Genomic DNA, 26656 nt, shown 5'->3' with positions numbered 1-26656 from the left:
GTGAAAATTAAGAGAAAGATATATGAGCCTATTTATCATTGATTTTTTTTTTAATTTTGTATAAAACAGGATGTTTTATGTATTTATAACTTTTCGAACTTAGAGAAAAAGTCAAAATGTTATAATTTTTTTAGAGTGATTGAAAAAAGTTGTATGTACAATTTTAGTTTATATGGTAAGGGAAATCGTTAAAAGGAACTCAACATGTTTGTATGAATGGGCGAGTGTCATCGTCATCTACCACCAATTTTTACAATATTTTGCTTAGGGTGGGTTGCACCAACACTAGTTAAATTTAATCTCGGATTAAATCCATAGTAACCATTGTTATTATCATAGTTACAATTGTTCTTAATCAGAGATTAAATTTAACTTGTGTTGTTGCAAATCACCCTTAGAGTTAAATTTTTATCTCCAAGTGAAATGTGAAACATATGAAACATTTAACGAGGTACAGTCTAGTCTCTTTTTGAGAAAATTGCTTTAGGTTTCTATAATTTTTTTTAAAACTTAATAAAGAAAGAAATGTTTTGTTGAACTGGTTATATTTCATAAAATATATTTTTTAGTTTGCAAATTAAGGAAAACACTCAGTTTTTTCTTCCACAGTAATATTGACGATTTTACCAATAAACTTTTTTATTTCTACATGAAAATGTAAGATTTATCTATTTTGGCAAGTAGAATCGTATTTTTGTAGCCACAGAGCGCCTTAATTAATAAATTAATAAAGAAATTATCTAGTAGAGTTTGTTTTAAAGATAAATGAGCCTATTTATCATTGTTTTTTTTATTTTTACTTTGAATAGAACAGTTTTATATACAGTGATTAAAAAAAGTTGAACAATTTTAGTTTATATGGTGATAGAAATCGCAGATATGTTTGTTATGATTGGGCGAGTGTCATCGTCATCTACCACAATTTTTTTAAAATTTCGCTTCAAGTTAAATTTTCATCTCCAAGTGAAATGCTTTCGCATCGATCCAAGTGTTGTCTCGAGAGTCTTGGAGGTGGATGGTGCGTGGCGGCACCCTTTCGGGCCCTCGTACGCTCAGTTAGGCGAGTAATCAAGCTATGGTACGTTGATTAGCGGCCTCGACGGGCGGTCGCCAGCAACAGCCACCCGGAGGACTTAGATTACGAGATTAGGGAGGCGGGCCCGGCATTGTTCGTATTCATTACGCGTTATCAGCGATGCTGGCTTACACCATCGACTTGTAACCCTTTCATGCGGGCAGACCCCTCATATATCCTAGAATAAAGATGGATATCTTTGTGCTAGTTAGACAATGCTCATAATGGATTGGGTGCAAATTAGACTCGAGGGCGACGAGATTCACCTATTTTGCATTTGATAAACTCGATCGAGCAGCAAATAACGCCAGAGATAAAGCGAAACGACCGACGATACAGACGCGATAAAACTATTTGCGAAATGGGGCACAAAAATGGGACCCAAAAGTGCACCTTTGCTGTTCCTCACGGAATTGGCTACTAGGTGTCACGCGAAAAAGTTTAATTGTGCTCTTAAGAAAGTTACACAATACTGTATTTATAGTGTTAGAAATTACCGGGGATTTTTTTAACGAAACATTTATTTATATATTTATATAGGGTCGCTAAATATAAAAAAAATACTTTTTTTACTTATTATTTACACTAGCAACCCTAAATGTATTCTGTACTTAAATTTTGTTGTTATTTTAACTTTGTGACAAATAACAACAAAACCAAACATTTAACGAGGTACATTCTAGTCTTTTTGAAAAAATTGCTTTAGGTCTATATCCATTTTTTTTTAATTAATAAAGACACAAATGTTTTGTTTAGCTGGTCATATTTTATTAAATAGGAGTTTATCTTTTGATTTGCAAACTAAGGAAAACATTTTAATTTCGAATTGTTTGAAAAAAAGTTAAAAATGAATAAAAATGCGCCGGGTCAGTTCTTTCTTCTGCAATAATATAACCGATTTTACCAAACAACTTTTTTATTTCTATACAAAAATGTAAGATGTATCTATTTTTGCAACTATAATTGTCGTATTTTTGTACCCACAAAGCGACTTAACTTTTTTTGTTGGAAATGTGAAAATTAAGAAAACAATTTTGTGGGAGAGTTTGTTTTAAAGAAAAATGAGCTTATTTATCATTGATTTTTATTTTGTATAGAACAGGATGTTTTATGTATTTATAACTTTTCGAACTTAGAGAAAAAGTCAAAATGTTATACACGGTGATTAAAAAAAGTTGTACAGTCTTAGTTTATATAGTGATAGAAATTGTTAAGGAAATTTGTCTATGTCGCGTTGTTTTAATTTAACATTTAAAACTTGTGCCAACATTCAATAATTTGAAATATCTTGTTACCCAACAAATACTTTTTAATATGTCGACTTTATTTAAAAAAGAATTACAAGGGTTTTTTTCATATATCTAGGATTATATTTATTTTGTAATATTTTTGATGCATGTTTTAACGTATTTTACTAATAAAATACAAAATTATCTTTCATACTCGAGTGATTTTATGTTTTTTTTGAAGGTTTTCGAGTGTAGAAATAGTGTGTTTTTTTATAAAATAACGGAACTAAATTATATTTATCCGCAAACGTCTCAAAAGTGACCCCTTTTATGACTAAATGACACAGGTAGTTTTACTTTTCAAACATGGAGTAAAAGCACTGTTTTTACGCCTAGGCGTTTTCACTTTTACTTGACACTTACTTTGACATTTACCACTGTTGTCTCTTTCTTGTCTCTTTCGCTTTTTACAGCACTTTCTGGAAAGGTACAAGGTAAATTATCAGCATTCGACATTTTGCACTATAAGCTACACCAATTATTTACCAGTTAAATCAATCAACACTTTTGAAATCTCAACACAAATTCCGAAACTGACGTGTGACGTTTGTTATGATTTTATTGCAAAGCGTCCTGATTATTGAGGTGATTTACTTGATTATTGGTGTGTTGCTTTTTTCTCTCCATCTGAATCGTTTGCAGATAAAATAGTATATGTTATTTGGAGTAAAAGTGAGTTTATGTGGCTCAGCTCACTCCGTTCGGCAAAATGAACGGTCAGCTTCGCCATATAAACAATCACTTTTACTCCTAATAACATAATCTATTGCTATGTGTTTAGGCAATTTTTTTCACTGCTTTCGTGTTTAATCTATTTGTACGATTATTTTTGAAAACCAGGAATTTGGTTTCCAGGTTCAGTGGTTATGTTTTAAGAAATGTATTTAAAATCATTTACGCCAGAGATGAAGCGAAACGATCATGATTTCGCCATAAAACTATTTGCGAAATGGTGCACGAAAAAAAGGATCAAAAAATGCAACGTTTGCATTTAGGTGACTTTGCGAAAATGCTAAATCATGCTCTTGTCTAGTGTCTTTTTCAAAAGACTAATTGTTTTTTGCTTATTACTGTTTGAATATTTGGAATTGAAAGGTTTTTTACGCTGTAAATTGAAAAACCAATGTGGGGACTTGCAAGTGACTGATAATAAATAGGGGATCATAATGGCTGGTATGGGGAGATAACATTTCCAGATATACACATTTAACAGAACAGGGGGTGAAAAACAATATCTGAAAGTGCGAAAAAAACAAGCCTGTCATATAGATCAACACTAAAATATCAGTCGAACCCCACAAAGTACAAATATTTGTGTGCAGCGTTCCATAACTGAAATTCTAGTCGTTTGCATGAACCAAACAACTTTTCAATCCGATTCGTTTTAATTACGCCTCGAAACTTGACAAAAAATATCCTAAAAGTGTAATTTTTCAAATTAGAATAATGTCAGGCGCTATAAATTCCAGCTTTAAGAATATAAATTTTAACAAATGGTTGTTGTCAATATTTCCAGTTTTAAAAGTTGGTGTCATTTTTCATTTTCGCTAACTTCATGTCACAACATTTATTGTGTGCTCCCCTAGCGTTGCACGCTATACATATCCCATAATGTCGTTTGTGATATAGTCTTCATCGCTAATCCACTTTGAACATGTCTTGTGGGGTAATAACAGTCCGAGACTTCTCTAACGGTGTCATTATTGCTATAGATCATACATGGCTTCCGACTAAGGTATGTAATTAGGGACTGGCGTCATTACGGTGACGCTATTTGATGTTATCGCCACGGTAACCCCCAGCTACGCACATTAGTGGCCCTTCATGTCGGAAGTGAAACCGACCGATGCATTGGGGAATTCAGTCTATTTTTACCGATCCCATTAATTCGCTTTGTATTTAAATGCTGGCATAAAGTTCGAAAGCAAAGTGGTAAATGTTTATTAGTTGAGCTTTTCGCTGCAGGAAAATACGGTTTCTATCAACAGACAAAGATAAAGGAAATATTGAATCTCCATTTAATACACCAATAAAAAGAGAACATAAAGCACAATAATACCTAGCGTCACTCACAGAAAACTATCGACTTTACACAAACATTAATTTAATATCAGAAACAAACTTGGATTTTCAATATTTTTTATATTTTTTATTTGTTTCTAGTTTTTTTTTGGTTGCTTTTTAAAGTGTTTGCAAAATAGTGACGAGTGAAACAAAAATGCTTTTTGTTAATTGTCATAGTACTTATTCAAGCAATTTAGGCATGCAAAGAAGTTTAACGATTGAGTTAAAGTAATCGGATTTTTTTATTGACGTTTTAGAAAAAATAAAACTGTTTTCTTATTTTTGTTAGAAAATTTTGATCTATTAATTTCAAATTAATAACGGTTCTTCTTTATTTTTTGTACGTTACCTCAACAATTCGCCTATTTTTGTACTATTGGTGACAAAATACTTTAGTCATCATTTTGCTGTCATTAAAAAAAAAATATGTGAATCAAGCATTAACATCAAGTCAACACTGATGACAATTTTCTAATTATTGATTTTTCTTTTGTCGAAAATATGCAGTGATGAGTCTGACAGTCACATGGTCCTAATCCTTGCTTTACAACTTTATGTCACTCAAGTGACTTTAACGACCAAAGTAATTTGTCTCCAACTATACATATTTTTTAAATTTCAATGCCTAACAGATTTTTAAATTTAGCTCCCTATGGTTATACAAACTTTTTTATTTAATTTGTCGTAACTTTTAGGTACATAAGTACTTTGTTTTTGTAATAATTGTAACTTGTCACCAAAATAATTATTCCTCATCTAACGAACTCTGATTATGAAAAAGTATTTTTAAATATATTATGTATCCAAATACTAGTTTATACGCACACTAAACGAATAATCATCTTAGGAATAATAACTTTGTTCTCAAAATAGTAGATATGTTCCCTAACAAATTGAATCAGAAAGTATGGTGACAGATCTTCTGAGAACAGTCATTAACTTATTACTATTTGGTTGTAGACGTAATGAATTGGTAACCGATAAAGTCACACTTTTTTATTTAAAGTATTTATACAGGGTGATTCTTAAATAGACCGACAAAATTTTATCACAGCTTCCTAAGGATAAATGGAGACAAACTGTACCCTTTTTACGTTTATACGTATTAAGAATAATTATTTTTCAGTTCTATATATCGAATAATTGAGGAAATAGTATATTAATATGTTGTTACTAGTAAAAGTGATAGTTTGTGTGGTGAAGCAGAATTTTTATTTTGTCAAATTTAGTGTGGCAAATAATTTAGCTGAGCCACATAAACTTACTTACTTCGAATAACATATAGTATTTTATTCGCAAACGTATTTAGATCGAGAGTAATAAGCAACACTATAATTAGAAAGTAAATGAACAAACAAAATAATAAGGACGCTTTGCACCTAAAAATCATAACCAACGTTTATAAACAAACATCACGCGCCAGTATCGGAGTTTGTGTTGAGATTTTCTAAAGTGTTTTTTTTTAATTTAAATACTGCATGATTAGTGCAGTTAGTAGTGCAAAATGTCGAATGCTGATGATCTACAATGTACCTCTCCAGAAATTGCTGAAGCAGCGAAAGGGACAATAAAGAAACAACATTGGTAAATGTCAATAATGTAACGGTAAAAGTAAAAACGCTTAGTGGCAAAAATAGAATTCTTACTCTATGGCTGAAAGGCAAAGTTGTACTTATCATAAAAGTGGTCACTTTTGTGATGTTTGCGGATTAACTTATTTTCTTGTTAATTTTCTCTTGGATACTCTTATTTTGTTTTCAAGAATTTTTACAACCTTTTTTTGCGTTGAATTTTTTCAAGAATTACACTTGAGTGCAAAAAGCGCAAATTGTCAAAAACAAAATTGTCAAATTTATCAGAGTTTTACTTAGTGTGAAAAAGGTTGTTCCCAAAAAGGTTAGAAATGTATTTGATGGTCTTATCAGTGCAGTGTCATAGTCAGTATTAAAAGCGAAATGGAAAAACATGTAAAAATTTGATAGAAGTTTGGAAGATATCTGACAATTATGAAATTGTGAATTGTGACAAAGATAATATCAAAAAACTGGCATTTATTAACAAGCCAAATTAGGAACATTATAAAATTTCAATTTGCGTTTTTTTGCACTCAAGTGTAAGTCTGGCCGATTTAAGTCTCCGAATACTTTCTTATTGTACCAGTTTCTTTTGATTATTACATTCATTTATAAATTTATAGTTTTAAAATGTTTTATCACGTTTTCAAACAAAAAAACAAAAAACCTTTGAATCAAAAGTACACTCAAAGTAATAATAAAACGTTGAATTCCAAAATGAATTATCAACGATTTACGAGGGTTTTAAAAAAATTCGTGTATTTATTAGATAGAATCGAAATGAGTTAAAAAAATATAATTCAATAGTTTCTGTAATTTTTACACATTTTTTCTTCACTGCATGCGGTATCATTAGATGTTTGTTCATTACTTTCCTCTCTAGTTTTAAAAAGATGGTCTCCTAAAGCAGAAATTATGTCGTGCCACATCAAAGAGCACACAATGCGAGCGCCGAGCTCGACAGACAATTTATGCCAGTGTCGAGTGCCCCCCTTCGATTATCGATTGTGCGTATTTTCAGCGTAAAATAAATAGCAAAAGACAGCGAAACAACTCGTGTCCATTTCCAAAGTTCTAAACAGCTTTTCAGCCCGTTTACACAAAGTTTTATGTTTGTTGAGAGCGCTCGCGGAAGTAAATCGAGTAGTGGTCATCACAGATAAGAATGCTTCAATAATCCGTCGGTTCACTATAACGCGGCCGGAGGCTTTTTGTGAAACGTTGTGGAGTTTCCCAAGTTGGAAACTGGATTTAACTGCTAAACAAAGACACTCAGCCTTCGTGCGTAATTGTTAAACTGCTTGCGTTAGCCGCTTCTGATATCTTAACCGATTTCGCGCTTCGCCGACTCTCTATACTCAAAATTGAAGCTTTCGCATGGAGATAATTACTTCATTAAAGCTCGGGAGTCTAGCTGAACACCAATAAAATTTTTATTGACCCGGCTTGACTCCCCTCGTTTAAGCGTTGTTTAACGTCCAAGTGGCGGAGATAATTCCCGATTTCTCTCATTTGACGCAAAAATATTTCAATAAAATAACAGCATCCATCACATTGCATTAACTCTGGACCGGGCACGCCTTGCGAGCGCAATAAATCGAAAAATAAATGCACAAAACCCATAAACGTGCATTATTCGAAGCTATTAAAACGCTCTTATAAAATATGTGCAGCTTTAGTAAAATAAGCGCCCTGTTGTGTGATCCTCTTTCACGAGGAAACGGAGCATATATGCGGTCATTCCACGGACGATCATAAAAGACTGCGGTGTTAAACCGAGAACATTCTTTACAACCTTCGGGAAAAAAAGAAAATTCGTGTGAAACGATTCCCTCTCTTTCGACTCTTTTATTCCGAGGTATGTAGCGGCGCTATTTGCAATCCGGAGCTTTTCTGACCGCCACGTCGTAAAATTTGCACAATGCATTTATCTTGCGTAATTTAATGTTGAATTTAAAAGGATTACATCCAAAGCGGCACACTTATACTAGTGTGAAAAGCGGGATGGAAATGGCCAAGTGGTTGGCCCTAACAGACAGCTGCACTCGGGATTCTGCTCCAATTAGCAACGGTTGTGCAAAACGAGGATTTTCAAGCGGCGAAATACAAAATGACACAAACTATTTGCTGTATAGTTTCTAAAAAATCTGTCTTACTTACAGTGCAGAAAGTAATAAACAAAGCAACAGTATTTTTGTATTTCAATTGTTGAATTTTGTTCTATAGAGTAAGAAAGGAATAATTCTTGACAGCAAATAGTTTTGAAAGATTCTCGAATAAAATGTATTACCTTCATTATTAATATCGAACAATACTGGAAAAAAATGTAGAAAAAAAAGATTACTTCCTGTTGATTAAAAAATGTGAAGAAAATAAGGTATTTCCTTAAAATAAAAAAATGATTTTATGCAAAGTAAGTTATGCAAAAACTTTTCTTTAAAGCTCATAGCAACATAGTTATAACAATTATTTCATTATGAGTATTGTCGAATATAACATACATGCTGTTTTTTTAATATTGCGAAAAATTGCAACCAAATATTCTACATCGAAAAATAACACTAATTTATCAAATAAACGATAGTCCGATAAAGCTTCGTTATGGATGTTTAAAGTGTAAAGTGATAAAGTTTTGTAATTAAATTAAAATTAATTCTTTCGAAACTATTTTGAATTATTTTTACTTTTACTTTATTTTTACCGTTATTACTAGCATGTGTACGGGCACGTTACTGGATATCTCTATATCTTTATTAATGTTATTTTTGGATGTATGTAGATTATGTGAAAGAAAGAAAAAAAAATCCTGTATAAAACTAATAGAGTTATCTAGAATCTAAGGTCAGAATCTCAAATTACCATCAGTAGGTAAAGGTAATCGTACCAATGTAATAATAAAAATTCAAAGTCCAATTGTACTAAAAATTTATTAGTCATAATGATTTTACAAGTACATATTTCGTTGCTTGTACCAACATTGGCATTAGTTAAAGGAGATTTTTTAATTAAACAATTTTTTTTAATTTACATATTACAAACAAAATATTAAGGTTGTAATATGTAATAGCACGGTAAATAGACGTACAAAATTATGTCAGGTATAGTATAATGATTTTCTATATGACTAAAGTCTTGCGAAACTAATAGACTTAATGGTGATTGCTTATGATATTTATTAGTAGTTAATTTAAATAATGAAATAAGCTAGGTTTTTACTAACACACTTGTTTTAATTGTTTTTGAAAAATTACTCAAAGTTGTAAGTAGGTATATGAAAATTTTGCTTAATAAAGGACGTTTTCATAATAATGAATATTTAATTTCAATTATGAAAACAATTTTTTGATTAAATAGGTATGTAGTTTATTAGCACGATGTTAATAAAATAGTTATTTTTATTACAAGTACGTAAAAAACAGTTTTTGCGGACAATGAGTTTGCAAAAACGTTTTAATAACTTTCAAAAACACATTCACACTTATTATTTATGGTTAATGTCAATAAAGCAAAAATTCCTCGAAAACTGTGAGCTTCGAATTTTAATCGTCATACAACCAGATTCTTCTTCTTGGATCTTCTTGGTATGGAAACGATGAACAAAAACACGATAAGCCCGTCACACTAAAGTTTTTAAAAAACAGAAAAAATCCTAATTTTGAAGCAAAACAGTTTAATTTTATAGGTAATAATTACATCTCCAAAAGTTTGGTGTGACGGGCTTATTGTGTTTTTGTTCATACAACCAGATTGTTTTTTTCGTCCATAAAAACACCTATTTTGCCTACTATTTTATAGAGTCCGTAAAATAGCTATTTTTGGGAGAGTAAAATCATTGGTTAGAAATTATTTAAAAATAAATAAATGAGAAATAATAAAAGAAATAAGGATGAAAAACATTTTTATAAGTTCATAATCGAAATAAAGGGACTAAAGTTAAAATATGTTTAGATTGTGCTAATTACTACGGACACATTAACAAAATTTCACATTCTAAACTAACTTTAAAGTCTCTTTCATTTGACTATGACACCGGCTCTAAACAAATAAAAAATGTAGAGCACAGTAAACTGTTTCAAATTGCTGCCAAACTCAAATTTATGAATATGTTTATTGTTTAGTTGGCAGTAAAAAATTCACTTCGATCGATGTTTGGCGTTTTTTGATTCAGTTTGACCGAAACTATTCGATTAAATTTGTTTTAGTGGTGGACTTTCGAATATTGAATTTGTTGATGTTGCATGAGGTCGTTGCGATTTAGCAAATCTCGTTCGTATTTCTATGCAGATTAGGCAATCATCGTGTGCCGAATTTGCGTTAACGTTTGAACTGAATGGTGCAATAATTAGACCGATGTCGAGGCACATGTTCGCAGGTGACCGCTTGCAACAATGCTCACAATTACCGAAACTAATTGAGCTGTTATAAACGCATTATTATTGGCACGGCTGCGATACGCTTGCTTTCGAGCGAAATTTGTATCTCATCGTTAATCCCGACTCAGGCTCTTTTATTTTCTTATCTCTCGCATTAGCGTTAAATTTAATCAACTTGCTGTTGCATGACAATAGCTCCCGGGGGACTTTTACGGCTAGGTGCGAACTGAAATGAAGCTATTTTTGTAAAATATGACGCCATCTCGATTGCAATGGTCCGAAAACCGCATTAGCATAAAACGTCGTATCTAATGCCGCTTTTTAATCTGGATTTATCTTGAAATATTCATAAACTAGGGGCGGTTAAGTGGATAACCAGAGAGACATTGTAATGTCGGACTAAATTGCTAACAGTCAGCAAAAGGCGTAATTAGTTTAAATTACGTAAGAGACTCAAGTTGTGAGAGATAACAAGATTATATGGAACTTTGTTATAAACATTTCTTACTTACTTCAATTTTTTACAGACGATGAACCAACGCCTACAATCGAGGAACAACCAATTTACGACGAAAACGATGAAGGTAAGTTCTACAGGGTGCGCCAGAAAAATGCCATAAGGTAAGATACTAGCAACATGGAAGAAATGTTAAAAAAAATTGCAAAAAAATGTAAAAAATTTTTCAGAGATAGAATGTTTTAAACATTTTTTCCATGTTTTAAACATTTTTTCCATGTTCCCGGTATCGTATCTTACTTTAATTTTTTCTCTGGGACGCGAGTTCTGACACACCTTGTATACAGGTGGTACTGAAAGTAATTTTTATTTTTAGAAGAGGAAGATGAGGAGGCGGGTTATGGCGAAGTCGATTTTAAATTTACTGATTTTGCACGCCGGTAGTTTCACGATTAGTAATATTTTTTATTATTTTAATTGGAAAAATTTCAGATTGGCTCACCCAAAAATAGTGCGAGCTTGTGGCCTAGCTTTGAGAGACTTCGAGACCAATTCCGTAAACACAAATCACTGCATCATTAAACTGCTCCATCGCATTGCTTTCGATTGTAAACTTTACGTAATGATTTTTCAAGTATCAATTTTCCAGACTTTTCAGAAGATTTATGCCAATAAGGATTTTCCCCAATATCGTGTAGGTAACGGCCCGGGATTTAAACCCCGATTAACTTGAGTGAATTGCAGGAACTTGTGAAGTTTGCGACTTATATTATTCGGCAATTTATAAAAATTACGGAGATTAATAAGAAAGTTTATATGGAAAGTTTGTTCTTCAAGAATACGAATGAGGCGCACGAGATCGAGTATGGATATGGGACTTTGAGAAAGTGAGTTTTTGCGATTTTAATCCGAAATAGATAGCGATGGTAATTTGGACGCTCGTTTAAATAGTTCGAATTAACCGACGAATTTTTCGGTGTGACAGTTACGCAAATTGCAATGTTTGCACCGACACGTATGCGAAATTTATTAACTAAATGTTGCGACTGATTTCGAGCCAAGTGACAAAATTTCATCGCTCTCATTTTGCTCTCACATTGATTTTAACAAAATATTACAGATTTATTTACCTACCTATTTTTTAATGTTTAATCAAACAGAAATGTTTGTACAGAGTGGCTCAAATTTTATCTGCAAATTGAATAGTCTCCTTAAAGCAACTTTGATTTTATCGAGAAATTAAAAAATGATGCACAATTATTATAAATTTCAATTTTTTTACTAACAGTTTTTGTTTTATTTATTTTGAAAGAGCGTTTAGCGTCGTTACCAATTTAAAAATGGTATTGAAATACATTGTACACTGTTTTCAGAATTTCAAAAAAATAAAATTGAAATGCCGGATTGAGTTTATAAAAGGAAAAAAAAAACTTTGTTTTTAAAAATATAAAAAATAAAATTGTGCTAATTGTAAAATTTTGAGTTATACAGTATGTCCCCGGATTAAGTTTATAAGAGGAAAAAAAATGTATCTTTGATTTTATGCCAAAACTGCAAAAGAAAAACATTTTTTGCTTTACCTGAAACGAATAAATCTGTAATTAAAACTTCATTATTCTAACTCAGTAGAAAGAAAAGTTTAACTTTGTCTTGATTTTGGACTTGACAATGATGTCACTTTGACAAATGAGTTTACGCACGTTAAATAACAAAAATGTTTATGAAAAACATAATTATAATAAATAGAAACTGAAAAAAAAACAGCTTTAAGATAAAAACCAAAGCCATTTTTAACAAGAACTATCATTATTTAATTAATTTAATTTATTTAATTGTCAAAATGGCATATAGTTGTCAGTTAAATAAAACCACCAATGTGATAGGACTTCAAAAGCAGTCGAAATTCAAGAGAAAAATTAACTTTTCTTTTCACTGAATCAGAATAATAAAGTTTTAAATACAGATTTTTTTCCTTAATCCGGGGACATACTGTATAACTTTCAAAATTTTACATTTAACGTAATTTATTTTTTATTTTTGTAAAAACCTTATTTATTATTAACTTTATTAGAAATAACTGAAATAAATGTAACTAGAAAGAGGTTGAACTCAAATTTCAGGTTGTTGCTCTGATTATCTATTTTAATTTTTTGAATTTTTTTTTGTAAAAACTGCAGAAGAGATTTTCCTGCAAAATTGTTTCTGGAGAATACGAGTCATGACAAAATTCTTACTGACGTGTTTTTCTTTGTTATTTCAGTAAAATGTAATTAAAAATAAGCCTAATTAATGTGTGTTGAGATACGTGATGAATATGCAAATTAGTTTGTGCGTCATGTGAAATCTAATCATTAGAGTAATTAAATTTTTGATTTAATATCGTTTTATGCAAGGAAAATGATAACGGTCTGATTTTTGTTTAATTAGGACTATAATTATTTTTTACTTTTACCTACTTGTTTTTTATAGTCGCAAAATATAAAGTCTTGTCCGTGAGTTTTTTCCTGTCTCAATTTTCATTTTTTTATTGAAAATATTCATGAGGCGTAACGAAACCCCTTGAAATAAATTCGCGGCGTTCGTTTTGTAAATGCTTTTCGGGCATTATCTTTTTAATGAAGGCGCTTTAAAAAATGCCATAAAATTAAAGGGCGTCTTCTCGAGGCTGGACCGAAGAGGAGGAGGACGAACTCCGTCGTTTATTCATGGAACACCAAACGAATCAAGTGCAAGACGGTACTCCTCATTCCCCTTTTCAAATATCACGATTGACGTCTCATTTACAGACATCGTCGATTGGATCGTTAATAATCTTATTGATAACACGCGAACTCGTCGCGCCGTGTTGAAAAAACTCAAAGATATGTCTCTCCTCGTCAATCCTGCGACCATGAGAAAATCTACACGTTGCGAGTGGGGCGACGAGGAAGAGATACAATTACGGGAATTGTTCAACGAATTCAGAGACGCCGCCGGTAAGATGGATGGTCAAGGGGGGTTTATTAACGTCCTAGATGGGAAATAATCCACTTACAGATCCGCTCGGATGCATAATGCTTAGATTAGAAGTGAAGAGGTCGAAGCAGATGCTTACGAAGAAGTTGCTAGATTTGGGGTTGATACGGGACAAAGCCGAAGTGAGGAAGAAGAGAGGGGGAGCGAAGAGGCCGACAGGTAATTAATTGCGCCATCTATGATCAATACAGCATTTTTTCTCTATTCCAAACAATTCCCGTTTTTATCACGTCTCTGTTCATTAACCCGTCTCGTAATCAACGTTTTATGAGTTTATTTATGCGAATACGGAAGTAATCCATCATTGCCGTTTTCACATATCACGCTGTTCATTAAATCATCTTAAGAAAAAACCTCGCAACTTTTCCGAGTGAAAAACATCTCTACTTCGGTCATTAAAGCCGAATAACATGTAATAAAAATCAGAGTGAGCAAATAAATAATACAGGAAAAAAATCCCTTGTTATTATCCTACAAAGGGTAAACTCCCCTAGCTACGAGTCGAGAGGTCTCCATGTTTGTTGGGGTTACACGACAAAAAAGAAATAATTGTGTCTCAGGATACCGTACATATTGCTTTTAAAAATGCATAAATCGTTTAAAAAAAATCGAAATTAATTTAAAACCCGTTGCGCATGAAAGGATACGTTTAAAATGGTCAACGAGGGAAAATTAATAATGACGGAAACAAAACGTCTAGTGAGGTTTCAACCGCACTTCCAATTATCCCCCCGTATAATTGGAAAGTGGCGTCGGTCGGTCAGCAAGGACAATGGTCTCGTGTTGTTCATCCTGGGGCACGCACACACCTTCCCCTAATTGATTGTGTCTGCCTTTCAGCTCCTAGTGCCATTCATCACCACGTGTGCGGTGACTAATGATACGCCCCGAAGGGACCAACGCTAAGAACGTCATCATAATGTAATTTGCGCCTTGTTAACTTCTTACTTGTTTTCCAACAGCCAGACGGGGAAATTGGTGAAAAACTCGTGGGCCGCATAAAAATTTGTCGCATTGCTTAAAAATACAGGGGTTTACGCAATCTAATTAATTTTATCTGTTTCGCAAAAACGGGAAAATTTGGTTGCGGTCTCGGGCTGTGGTTCGCACATCGTCCCACCGTAAAGTTTGGTCGCATCTAAAAAGTTTTGTGTAATTCTTATTTGTTTATTAGTTTGGTTTTTAGTTTCAGGCTGAGGTTTAGTCAGCAGAGCCACAAAAATTTCTTGCATTAAACAAGCAGAAACAGCAGTTCTCAAACAAATAATGTAATAGTACATTAAAAGCGAGGTGGTAAATATGGCATTACTCCGAGTGCTTACACGATCGAGAGGCCAGTCTCGAGATCGGACAAAACACAAGGGGTAATGCCATTACCACCGAGGTTTGTATGCTATTTTATTCACAATCACATTATTTTTCGTCAAAAATTTTAATAAAATACAATTCTAGCAAAGTTAAGGTTCAAACATGACATTTCAAAAATATCAAAAAAAATTGAAATAATGTGTGAAACTGATCATAAAATTGTTGAAATGGAGTAGTGCGCTCCCTCAGAAGTAAGAAAAACTGCTACAAAAGCAATTAAATACTAATGTAGCTAAATATTATACGTAACTTGATAATTTGAAAGAAACAATTCCCTGTATTTTTGCAATTTTGCAATTTTAACGTTGGCTATGCTGCATATTACCTTCCAAGAGAATTAATATTATTACTCTTCATGAGATGTAATGACTTGTTTCCGAACCTTTAAAAGGTTAGGAATCGGCATATTACATTGGTGATATTGAATAAAACGAATTATTTCCTTTAACAACGTAAATGATTGTTTTATATAGCGTATTAGTTATCTGCTATCGTGAATAACCTCTCATTTAAATTTCAACTTCAATTCCGTAAACACTCTGTATAAACAACGTTTTTCTCAAAATTAGTGGTGTTATGTTGAGGGATTCGCATCTTCTAAGCTACCTCTTGTGGTCATTCGCATATCTTCTAATCTACCTCTTGTGGTTATTTTGTCGTTTTAATTTATACGAGTTTGTTTTTTTTCCATCTTTTTGTCTACTGGCTTTGATCTTGCATTATTTCAACGATTGATTTTTATCACATTTTATTTTACAATATTTGTTTATTTAATTTTTCTGCGACCCCAACAGAAAGTAAGTTTTTCTACACTAATTTTAGAAAGGTCAATTACCGTCTTGGAAGGTAAAAATTTTCTTTCCTCATTTGTCAAAATTACAGGTTTAATGGCAAAACTGGGATATAAAGAGAAATTATTAGTTTTAAAGTTTTTCTTGCTGCTGCATTGGAGGAAAGTATCATTTCCTCCTTCGACAAGAATTAGACAGTAACTTCTACATGTGGGAGGAAAAGATACACTTTTCTTCTGTGTAATACAAATAATTATTATTTACTGTTGACAATTATCTACATCAATATTTTTTTTGTAGCTTAACTCCACTTTTTTATTTGTTTTTTTTTTAATTTATTTTTTATTGTTTATTTTTATCCAATAGACATTGACAAATGCAATAATTACTTCATTTTTAAGTTCTATTAAACTTTTTTCGTTACATTTTGTTTTTTGTTTTTATTTTTAGTTAAGCCATTTCTTTAATGATATCTGTTTCTTTATTATTCTTTATCATTTCTTCAATGTTTAAACTATTCTTTGATTTTTTATTGTCGGTTTCTTATTTATGTCCACATTATTTCTTTATTGTTTATTTTTATCCGATAGACATTGGCAAATGCAACAATTCCTTCCTTTTTAAGTTCTATTAAACTTTTTTAGTTACATTTTCGTTCTTTTAAATTTTGGTTAAGGCATTTCTTTAATGATTTCTGTTTGTTTATTATTCATCATCATTTCGTCAATGTTTAATCTATTCTTTGATTTTTTATTGTCGGTTTCTTATTTATGTCCACATTCTTACAGCGATTTTAAGTTTTAAGTTAACTAGAACATTGACAACGCTCGTTTATCATCAGAAATCGAAATTTAAGTAAATAAACGTGTTAGGTGTGGCCGCAACCTGAAATGTTGTTCTTGAAAATCGGTATTCAGCCGATTTATTGGCCCTTATTTCGGGTTTCATTAATCTTTACACATCGTTTACATAGCCGGGTGCCCCTTATTCAGGTTCTCTGCGGACACGCACAATACGCGATTCGCGGTCCCGAAGGGGACAAAAGATAAATGATTTCGGCGAAAGGCAATCTTGGCTTGTCATTGAATTAATCAGAACGTACTCTGGTTCTGACAATGCTGTGTACAGCTTCATTGCGAGTCCCCACCGGCAGCGGGGAACCCCTCGAGAAAAATCGAGACGTCCCCTTGCAGGCTTAAGTGGAAATAAATTACGTCGGGCCGACTCGGATGTGCGCGTTTTATGGAAACTTTTATGTTTGGACGTAATTTATACACATAAATTATTGACTCATGTTTAATTCGAATTAAATGGCATTTCCGGCGGATTTTAGTGAATAATGTTGCGTGACGTGTAAAAAATTCAGATTGAAATGTAGGGAATTTATCAGCCGTGGTCTGTTTTATTCAAACTTGAGACAAAGTCAAAGTAAATTAAGTGTTGGTAAATTTTACCCTCGGTCGCCGAATAATAAAATTAAGCAGCTGGATTTTTGGCATTATTACGAGTACGATTTTCAAAGGGGTTTGCATTATTAAAGATAAGATCAAACGAGGCTTTAATTAGTTTCGTTTCTTTCAATTCGGTGGTGATGTGGGAGTTTTCAAACTCGAAAACAGATTGCTGAAAAATCCGCTTTATACGTACAAATAGACGATGAAAGTTTCAAAGATCGATATAGTAGTAGAGAAGTTAATTTTTTACGATGGTCTTACGAACGAATTCTGAAAGAAGAAATACTTTCTTTAGTGGTGTTTCAGGAAATTTAAGATTAGTTAATCTCCATTCGGTCGATTCGAAGTTTTCACCTGAAAAGTCAGGCAAACGGAAGGCCATTATTTTATCACAGCTAATCTATGGATAGACCAGTGGAAAACAACAAATAAAAAAAAATTCAATATTAGATTCATTATTATTTTGTTGCGGACGCAACAGAGTAATTAAAAAATGTTCATTGATTTCTAAAAAAGATTACAGAAAATTGGAAAATAGAAAAATTAGAATGAAGATTTGGGATTTTTAATTATTTTAGATTTTTGGGTCAACACCAGGGGGCGTTAATTACCAGGGTGCAACTAATTTCAATTCTAGAAAAATTCTAGTAAATTTCACCGAAATTCCAATAATCGATCGAATTCCAACATAATTTGTGTAATTCCAAATTAATTCCTATAATTCTAAATTAATTCTAATAGTTTTAAAAAATTTAATGTAACAATTATAAATAATAATAACTCAAAAAAGAATTTCAGTAATCACAGATAATTCCAGTAATTTCAATAATCTATCGTAATTCCATTGTTTTTAGATTAATTACTATAATTACAAATTAAGTCTTGTAATTCCAAAGTATTTCCTCTAATTCTAAATTAGATTTTTCTACGTCTTTACGTTTATAATCTCATATTCATATGCAAAAAATTGAGTCCGGTCCTGGAATAATAGAACTTCTCACATATTTCAAAAGGATTTTAGTCAAATGCAAATTTTAGAACTTTTAGTAGAAAATAAAAAGATATATTATTATTCTATTATTATTCACAACGATAAAGTTTATAAAACGAGCAGAGCGCGAGTTTTATAATTATTTGAGTATACATACAGGGTGAATATAAAGTATGGAACCAAGCGGTTTTATTTTTAATCATTTGCCTCCAGAAAATAATAATTAATATAAATTAAAGTAATATAAAAAATGTGATCGTATTTTCAGAACGAAATTTTGTTTTGTTTTTGAGTTTTGCGATTTTTTTTTTGTCTAAATTGCAATTTATGTGAAAAAAATTTTTTGAAAAAATTAAAAATAAAGCAGATAGTTGTAATCCTTAAAGTATAGCTTTTATGAGAAAAATGATTTTATAGTGGGTTGCCATTGAAAAAAATATTTTTTTTTTGTAGAACTCAAAAACAAAAGGAAAATTCGAAAAATTTTATTCTTGTTAAATCATCACATTTTTATAGTACTTTATCACTCATCAATTAGTTTTTTCAAAAAATAAATAGTTTAAACAAAAATCGTATGGTTCCATATTTTTTATTCACCTGGTATAATGCCTACTACTATATGCGAGATGAAAACTATACTTTGTCTACTTTGAGACAGTTACGTAATGTTACATTTTTACGCTCTTAAGTTTCTTATTTTTATATGCTTACGGTTTCTGGTTAAAATATTTTCATTTTTCATTTTTTTTTTAGGTTTTTTTACTTGCGAGTTAATCTTAATTAAAATATGTTTCCTATGATTACATACTACCAAGACATTATTTAAGGGGCCATTAACTTGAAAAAATTTTTTTAAATATTTGCTCTAATTCCAAATTACTTCTATAAAATTTAACGAAATTTTCAACAGAAATTATCAAAAAAATAATAATTCAGCAGTTCCAGAAAAAAAATCAGTAGTTTACAAATAATTCCAGTAATTCCAAACAATGCCAACATAATTTTAATAATTCCAAATAATTCCAAGCAATTTCGATTAGATTCCTAAAAAATGTACAACTAATTCCAGAGTCAACGGCGCCTCGGTTCAAAATAATCGTTTTGTCATTTCGCCCGTCAGCCTTATTCGCTGTTTAACTTAAGTCCTTTATCGATTTTTGTTTGAAAGTCGTCCAACTCTTCCGTTTTCCATTTTTCTTCAGCAAAGTTCCGAATTGCATAATCCGGCGCTCGAGTCGCGTTTACAAATGAATCGTCGCAAGCTGTTTTTAATACTCGTTCTCCAAATGGCATTTTAAACTCGTAATTATCATACTTGTACTTCATTCAGTATTAAAAGAAAACGTGTGCAGCTGGTGTGGGGGCGGCGGGAGCGGCGTGCACGTTTCACTGCACACATCGAGGCTTGTATTTCGCACAATGAGGAATAATCACAGACGGCTCAGATAAACACTGGCTTTTGTTTGTGCATACCGCCGCCACGAAATTGAATTTCATTATTCATTTTAATATTGACATTTAGTATTTCGCGAAGACAATGGCGGGATTAAAAAGTTGACAGCGGTGTTGTTTCAATGAAACAGTCTTAATGATTTTGATTCGCTTCGGTGGCCAAAAATGGGTTATCAATTTGGGGTTTTTGTAGAGTCGAGGCGAGACAGCGATTCGGAAAGTAATGGATCAGAAGATGATGATGATGATGATGGTGGTGGTGGTGGAACTAGTCAAGTAGATAATTCCTCGACACAAAGAAACACAAATAAAACAAAAAGCAAGAAAAAGAAACATGTAACACGGGAAATAAATATGGCCTCAGATAGTCGGATTGCCACACTTTTAATAAAACTGGTCGATTCAGGTGAATGCAGCTAAAAAAATTGAAATCAAATTAAATTTGATTTAATATAGGGATGAGCGAAGCGCTAGAATGGCTCAAAGACAGTTTCTCTGACGCTATTGAAGATTTCGAAAATGATGACGGATGTGAAGGAATTCCATTGGTCCCAATAATGGATTATGCAGTTAATGCTATGGAAAATGCTGATTTTATTGAAACTCTCAAAGCTCTCGGCGTTGCTGAGCCTTTCGACGAACAGGTACGAGTGCTGCCATCTCTATTGGCATTACTATTGATTTTTCTTAACCACATGTTTTTTTTTTCTCCTTATTACAAAAATAAATCTTTTTTTTATTTATTTCAGTGAATTGCTAAATATTAGTTTTGTAGTCACCTATTATCAGTTAAACTTTCCGGTTTCGTGGTCACTTGGGCGGCGCTAGCTGTCACAGCCTCATAACATTTTACAGTTTCCTGTAATTTTTAAGTTTTGCAGGAAATGTATTGGAGAATCCCTGGGAACTTATCAGTCGATGTGATAAGAAAATATTTACATTTGTTACAACAAGCCATTGATAATACACTTACGGTTCCTGAATCACAACAAACTATTGAATCACAAGATACGGAAGATGGGGCTAAATCTCCGCATACTTCATTTGAAAATGAGAAAAAAATCAGAAAAAATAAGAAACAAAAACAGAAGAACAATAATAGCAATGTGGTAGAAACCGAACCATCTACTTCATTCAATAAGAAGAAAAAAATAAGAAAAATGGTAGACAGTGAAGATTCTTCTAATGACAACACACAAAATACTAAAGATGGAGCTGAGTCTTTATCAAGAAAAAAGAAAAAACTAAGAAATCTCGTCGACAGTGATGAGGAAGATAATGAAGAAAACATACAAATTAGTATTTCTTTTGAAAGAAATGTCATAGAGAGTGATGAAGAAGAAGACAATTCGACTGCGCCTTCACAAGTGAAGAAGAATGTTAGGAAAATTATCGACGAAGATGAAGATGAGGAAAATGATATTACTAAGCGAAACCGGATTGATTCTGATTCAGAGACGGAAAAGCCGGCGTCAAAGCGCACGAGGACTATTTCAAGTGATGAAGATTAGATAATAATTTTTTGTAGACATAATTTTATCATCAATAAATTTTTTGAAATGAATACATTTTTTGCCACTCCCCATCTTGCTTTGCCCGATTATTAACATATTTTTTAACTTAAAGTTCAATAAATCAATTACGAGTTATTTTTTTAAAGAATAAGACATAGTTTAAGACAATGTTCAAAATTTTGCAATGAATTAATCTACCAATATTTTTATCAGTTTACTTAATAGTGAGATAATTATTTACACACTAGTTTTGAACAGTACTAACGATGACGAAGTTACTTTTGCTTTTAATTCTGTTTTGTGCTTGTGATGCAATTTGCCCTAAAAAGAAAATTTTAGGTACAATTTGTATAAATAAAAGGCGTATTTTTAATACAAAATTTTAGACAAAACGTTAAGTCCCAGTCAACGCAAAGAAATCGTATGGATTCATAATAAATTGCGTCAACTTATCCGAAAAGGACAAATTAAAGAGCAGCCGAGAGCCATCAAAATGCATCGTTTGGTTTGTACACTTTTTAATTAAAAAACATTTTCTGGGTTGAAATTTGTAGAAATGGGACAACGGCTTGGCCAAACAGGCACAAAAAATCGCCAACACTTGTAAATTCAAACACGTGGAAGTGAAAGATGGTAAATAATAGTCATGCAATCGTGATAAAAAATTCGTACTTTTAGAGCGTTTTGGAGTTGGTCAAAATTTATATTTGTGGTCATCCACTGCACCGGAAAAAGGTTTCAATGGCACAGCTGCTGTATATTCCTGGTTTGGAGAATACAAATTATATAAATATCCTCATTACAAGAAGGAAAGTGGACACTACACTCAAGTCGTTTGGGCTGATACTAAATACGTAGGTTGTGGTTATACGTATTATAAAGCTAAAAAAGGGGAATTCAAGTACCACAAGTTGTTTGTTTGCAATTACGGACCTGCGTATGTTTTGGGTTTTTGGAGATGTAAAGTCTAATTTTTGATTTTTTAGCGGAAATGTTGTAGGAGAAGCTCCATATAAACGGTATAAGAGTAGGAGACGCGGTTCATTTTCACGTAATCGGATTTAAATTGGACGTTTGAGGTCACAAAATTGTCTAATTGAGTGATTTTGAATGAATATTAATTGTTTTGATACCGATGTTTGTAAAATGTTGAATAAATAATAATTTTTGTTTTTTTCTCATTTTTTTTTTCTCTTCCGGAGCATATTTAAACAAGGTAAGTGGCAAGGCAAATGTATTAAAGTGTAAAATATTAGATAAATTATTAATTATTTTTTGTGAAATATATTACTTGAGGCCATTTTTATAGCTTATATTATTTTCGGTGTTAGTTACCATTACTATTCCAAAAGACTGCATCAGAGTGTAAAAAATGTAACAATAAAGATGTAATAAAAATCTGGAGAACTACTTTAATCTCCCAAATTATCCCCAGCATGAAATTCAAAATTCAATCAGAAGTACCAACATATGATGACGCCATATTGTCGTGATTATTTGAAACTAGTTTCGTGTGCAATAAAAAACATCTACGTAGCAAAAATTCAAAAACTATAAAAAAAACTAGTCACGAATCTGATTTTTTTTATTTTTGGTTGTAAAAATTAATGATTTATTATTACAATATTATTACAAATAAGTCGGAACGGATTTTAATACGCAATTATATTTGTTTTAATTAATTTTTTTTCAGGTATGGCAATTTATTTATTTATTTTTTCTGTTATTCGACTTTTTTCGAAACATCGAAAAGTTTTTATTGCATGCAATAGATACAATACAATAAATTTGTTTTTTCGAAATCGTCAGTAAAGAGTTTAAAATCGGCACTAAAATAGTTTATTTATACTACGACTTTGTTTTTTGTGGGTGCCAAAAATAAACGGTTATGATTATACCCTGACCTTCAAAAATAGTTTTGCACAACTGTTGCGATTACGGAAAAAAAAATAATACGCATTTCGGCACTAAAGTCATTTTCTCATGTGTTTTTTCGTATGTTGTTTCAATTTTTTTTTATTCATATTTTAATATTGAACTCTTTTTTTTAATTTATAATAATGAATAATGATCTGCCTAAATGTATAGATACAAAATAGTAATATTTGTCCAATGGTTTGTTCAAAATAAAATAAAAAACATTTCGCTGCAAAGGAGTTTGTACAGAATTACTAAATTTTTACGAATATAGCTATCAAGTAATAGTGTTGACGAGTTTTAAAATGAGATTAATGTAAGAAAAATTCCTAAATTCTCCAATCTAGATTTTCCGCCTCGCAACTTAATGAATTATTATTAATTGAGTTATTATTTTTGATGTTAGGGCTGCTTTTTGAATTTCAACAATTAAATTTGAATTTAATTTTAAAATTTCAGGCTTTACTTTTAAATTGTTTGGTGGCAGCTTTGTTTTCTATAAATTTTGTAAAAGAATTTGGGAAACAATACATTATAATCCACAACTAATTTCTATTCATAATTAAATAAATACTTACTGTTGCACTTAAAAATCACAAATTCACACACTTCACTTTACGATAAACAACAAAACAGAAAGTACTAACCTTATATGGCATCTTCTTCTGTTACCCTTTGTAACAATTTGCCTCTACTTCTTAAACGGACCTACTGGAAATAAAAAAACACAAAATCAGTTTAATGTTTTATTAAATCAGATGAAAATAATAAGTTTAAGCCTTGTTGAGTCTAATTCGAAGAATAAAATGTTGTATTCAACTCGTCTTTGTTCATTTATTCCAACTCGTGGTTTAATAATCCTCTCGTGGAATAAAGCATCTGATATACACTCAAACTCGTCGAATAAATAACTATAAATGTGATTTTCCTAAAAAGTTAAAAGGTATTGTTGACTAACCCTTTAATCCGGATCCTTGTAGCACGATTGCCTCTTTTATTTCCCCCACTGACATTCACTAATAACTCGAAATTTTAAAAATTGTTTTTTTTTAAATGTCTCTTAGGCTCTCGAAAATACCCAACACGCACGCACTGATAATATAACCCTCATTACTACACAATTTTGCACTGAACCACAAAATAATAATTAATCTGGAAAAGTGATTCGTACGGGAGTTTGGCTAAGACTGACTTGTTATTGTAATATTTTTTTCAAAAATGGCACAAAAAACATTTTTTAACAGTTCCGGTGTAAAAGGCTTTTGTTCGGGGTTGCGTAATCTCGCCTATTCGCAACGTCACACAGTAATTCCATTATTACCTAATTCCACGTTATTATTTTTTGCGCCCTTTKCACTTGTTTATACAACAAAGGGATTTTAAATCATATCTCTTAATCCGTCAGACATGACGTCAAAATGTTTAAATCTGATTGGCTACGGGATAATGATGCGTCCAAACATGGACTTTTTTATAAGCAAAAGACCCTAAATATTTAATATGAATTTCAGAGGAAGTGAGTTTTTCGTTTTATTTTTAATTAATTTTTAACGTTAGTGTCTTATTTGTTTTATAGAGAATTATTTATGAAAATTAAAAATAATAATTGACATTTCTTTGGACTTGTCTTTTAAAGGTCATTGACACCGCTACCAACCTAATAAAAATATTCTCTAAAACGGGTTTTTCTACAAACGAGACGCAAAATTACAAATTGATTTTTAAATTTGTTGCATAATATTTGAAATTAAATTTATGGATGTGTTTAATTTTATTTTTGTCTGTTTTTGACAAAATACCTCATTTAATTTTTCTACAATGACGCGAAGTTGACTCGAGGCTGCACGTCATGGAAAAATCGCTCTACAGTTAATTTTGATTAAGAAAATCCTATAATTTTAAGAAAAATGAATGACTGACACGTAGTGTTTACTTTGTCATATCATAATTGCAACAATTTATTTATTTACAATTTCTCAATGAAAAAACCCTTTGGGTTAAATGAGTCAATCATCAACCCAAACCACGTTCACACCTCAATAACAATTTCTGTTATCAAATCATTCTAATGTATTTTTACACTGCTGGAATATAATGACACTCGTCCTTGCATAACATTATTATTATAAACGAATGTTTTTTTACGATAAAACACACTTTCCTGCAAGCCAGCAGGATGGTATCATTCTATGGTGTTACTTCTGATTTGAGAAGGAAATACGTCATAACCGAAGTGGGAATCGTGCAGTTAATAAATTTTTATTGAATTGTTTCGAAAGTGATTCCTAAGAAAAAAATTTACAGCTGCGATATAAAGAACGGATTTTAAATGCTTGCAATTAGTAGATCGCAGACTCGAAATGGTGAATATTGTAGTGATTTTGAGTGTCGTTCTTTGTGTTAGCGTTGCTGTAGCTAATGCTAGTTCATGTGGACGACTTTTTGGTAAGTTATTTTATAAAAAAATCTTTGTTATTTTTGTTTTTCATAGAAAACAAGGTCAGTGAAAATGACAAGAAAATTATTGTCAATAAACACAATCAGTTGCGAGGCTTGATTGCACAAGGAAAAGTTCCCGGACAGCCGAAAGCAAAGAATTTGAAAAATCTAGTAAGAAGTTAGGGAATTTTGGGGAAAAATTAATGAATGTTTTGCAGAAATGGGACGACAAGTTGGCCCAACAGGCCCAAAAAATCGCAAATTTGTGTGAATTCAAACATAAAAAAGTGAACGATTGTGAGTTGGCGTTTGTAATCCCGATTTTTGTTTTAATTTTTCAAATTTTAGCCCGTTTTTATGTCGGCCAAAACTTGGGTTGGACGGGTTCGACTGCCAGTTCTCGGCAAACCGACTGGAATGGGATCATCCAGAAATGGTTCAACGAGCATAAAGACTTCAAATATCCAACCACTTCCAAAGGGGTGACCGGACATTACACCCAAGTATTTTTCCAAAAGAAATTTCTTTGTGTTAATTTTCTTTGTTTAAGGTTGTTTGGGCTGACACCCAGCTCGTCGGATGTGGCTACACATTTTACCGTAAGAATTCCTGGTATGAGAAATTATATGTTTGTAATTACGGTCCTGGGTGAGTTTTGCACGTTTTCTTGATTATTCAATTAATTTTTTTTTGTTTCAGAGGTAATTACATTGGAGAAGCTCCCTACAAGATATAACCTCGAACAATATGCTATCATATTCCATTATTTCATGATTGTTACTTGTCACGCATCTTTAATTTAAATAAATGATACACTTTTTAATCCCTTGTGTTGTTATTCCTGCTAGCAAATTTTGTTTTGAAGGAGCTTTGGAGGTCGCTT

At 31.8% G+C, this 26656-nt stretch overlaps 3 protein-coding genes across 3 annotated transcripts in view; all 3 read left to right on the top strand.

Moving 5' to 3' along the window:
- Window positions 1–21458, top strand: part of LOC123007572 (protein timeless homolog) — a 48908-nt gene extending 27450 nt beyond the window's left edge. The window contains exons 10-19 of the mRNA XM_044402950.1: window positions 10903–10959; window positions 11209–11272; window positions 11325–11526; window positions 11577–11719; window positions 13483–13568; window positions 13619–13807; window positions 13869–14006; window positions 20097–20309; window positions 20360–20547; window positions 20785–21458. Of these exons, the coding sequence (XP_044258885.1) occupies window positions 10903–10959; window positions 11209–11272; window positions 11325–11526; window positions 11577–11719; window positions 13483–13568; window positions 13619–13807; window positions 13869–14006; window positions 20097–20309; window positions 20360–20547; window positions 20785–21414 (1910 nt within the window). The 3' untranslated portion in view covers window positions 21415–21458. The remainder of the gene's footprint in view (window positions 1–10902; window positions 10960–11208; window positions 11273–11324; window positions 11527–11576; window positions 11720–13482; window positions 13569–13618; window positions 13808–13868; window positions 14007–20096; window positions 20310–20359; window positions 20548–20784) is intronic.
- Window positions 21459–21577: 119 nt separating this feature from the next.
- Window positions 21578–22598, top strand: LOC123007663 (venom allergen 3 homolog). The gene is made up of 5 exons (XM_044403074.1): window positions 21578–21756; window positions 21804–21922; window positions 21972–22050; window positions 22096–22354; window positions 22404–22598. Exons 1-5 carry the CDS (start codon window positions 21684–21686, stop codon window positions 22480–22482), a joined length of 609 nt encoding a protein of 202 aa, XP_044259009.1. The 5' UTR covers window positions 21578–21683; the 3' UTR covers window positions 22483–22598.
- A 2888-nt stretch (window positions 22599–25486) lies between these two features.
- LOC123007820 (venom allergen 5-like) lies at window positions 25487–26596 on the top strand. The gene is made up of 6 exons (XM_044403279.1): window positions 25487–25779; window positions 25826–25944; window positions 25992–26070; window positions 26122–26276; window positions 26324–26421; window positions 26473–26596. Exons 1-6 carry the CDS (start codon window positions 25695–25697, stop codon window positions 26507–26509), a joined length of 573 nt encoding a protein of 190 aa, XP_044259214.1. The 5' UTR covers window positions 25487–25694; the 3' UTR covers window positions 26510–26596.
- Window positions 26597–26656: the final 60 nt, after the last annotated feature.

The sequence above is a fragment of the Tribolium madens genome, unplaced genomic scaffold, assembly GCF_015345945.1.
Source record: "Tribolium madens isolate multiple individuals breed KSU strain unplaced genomic scaffold, Tmad_KSU_1.1 Scaffold_3;HRSCAF=73;Tcas5.2_LG2, whole genome shotgun sequence".
Lineage (NCBI taxonomy): Eukaryota > Metazoa > Arthropoda > Insecta > Coleoptera > Tenebrionidae > Tribolium > Tribolium madens.
The sequence above is the reverse complement of the archived record's forward strand: the minus strand, read 5'-3'. Positions and strand labels throughout refer to the sequence as shown.

Coding starts and splice junctions, on each gene's coding strand:
- LOC123007663 (XM_044403074.1), top strand. CDS start 21,684: ATGACGAAGTTACTTTTGCTTTTAATTCTGTTTTGTGCTTGTGATGCA. Junction 21,757..21,803: donor CCCTAAAAAGAAAATTTTAG/GTACAATTTGTA, acceptor ACAAAATTTTAG/ACAAAACGTTAAGTCCCAGT. Junction 21,923..21,971: donor CCATCAAAATGCATCGTTTG/GTTTGTACACTT, acceptor TGAAATTTGTAG/AAATGGGACAACGGCTTGGC.
- LOC123007820 (XM_044403279.1), top strand. CDS start 25,695: ATGGTGAATATTGTAGTGATTTTGAGTGTCGTTCTTTGTGTTAGCGTT. Junction 25,780..25,825: donor TTCATGTGGACGACTTTTTG/GTAAGTTATTTT, acceptor TGTTTTTCATAG/AAAACAAGGTCAGTGAAAAT. Junction 26,277..26,323: donor TGACCGGACATTACACCCAA/GTATTTTTCCAA, acceptor TCTTTGTTTAAG/GTTGTTTGGGCTGACACCCA.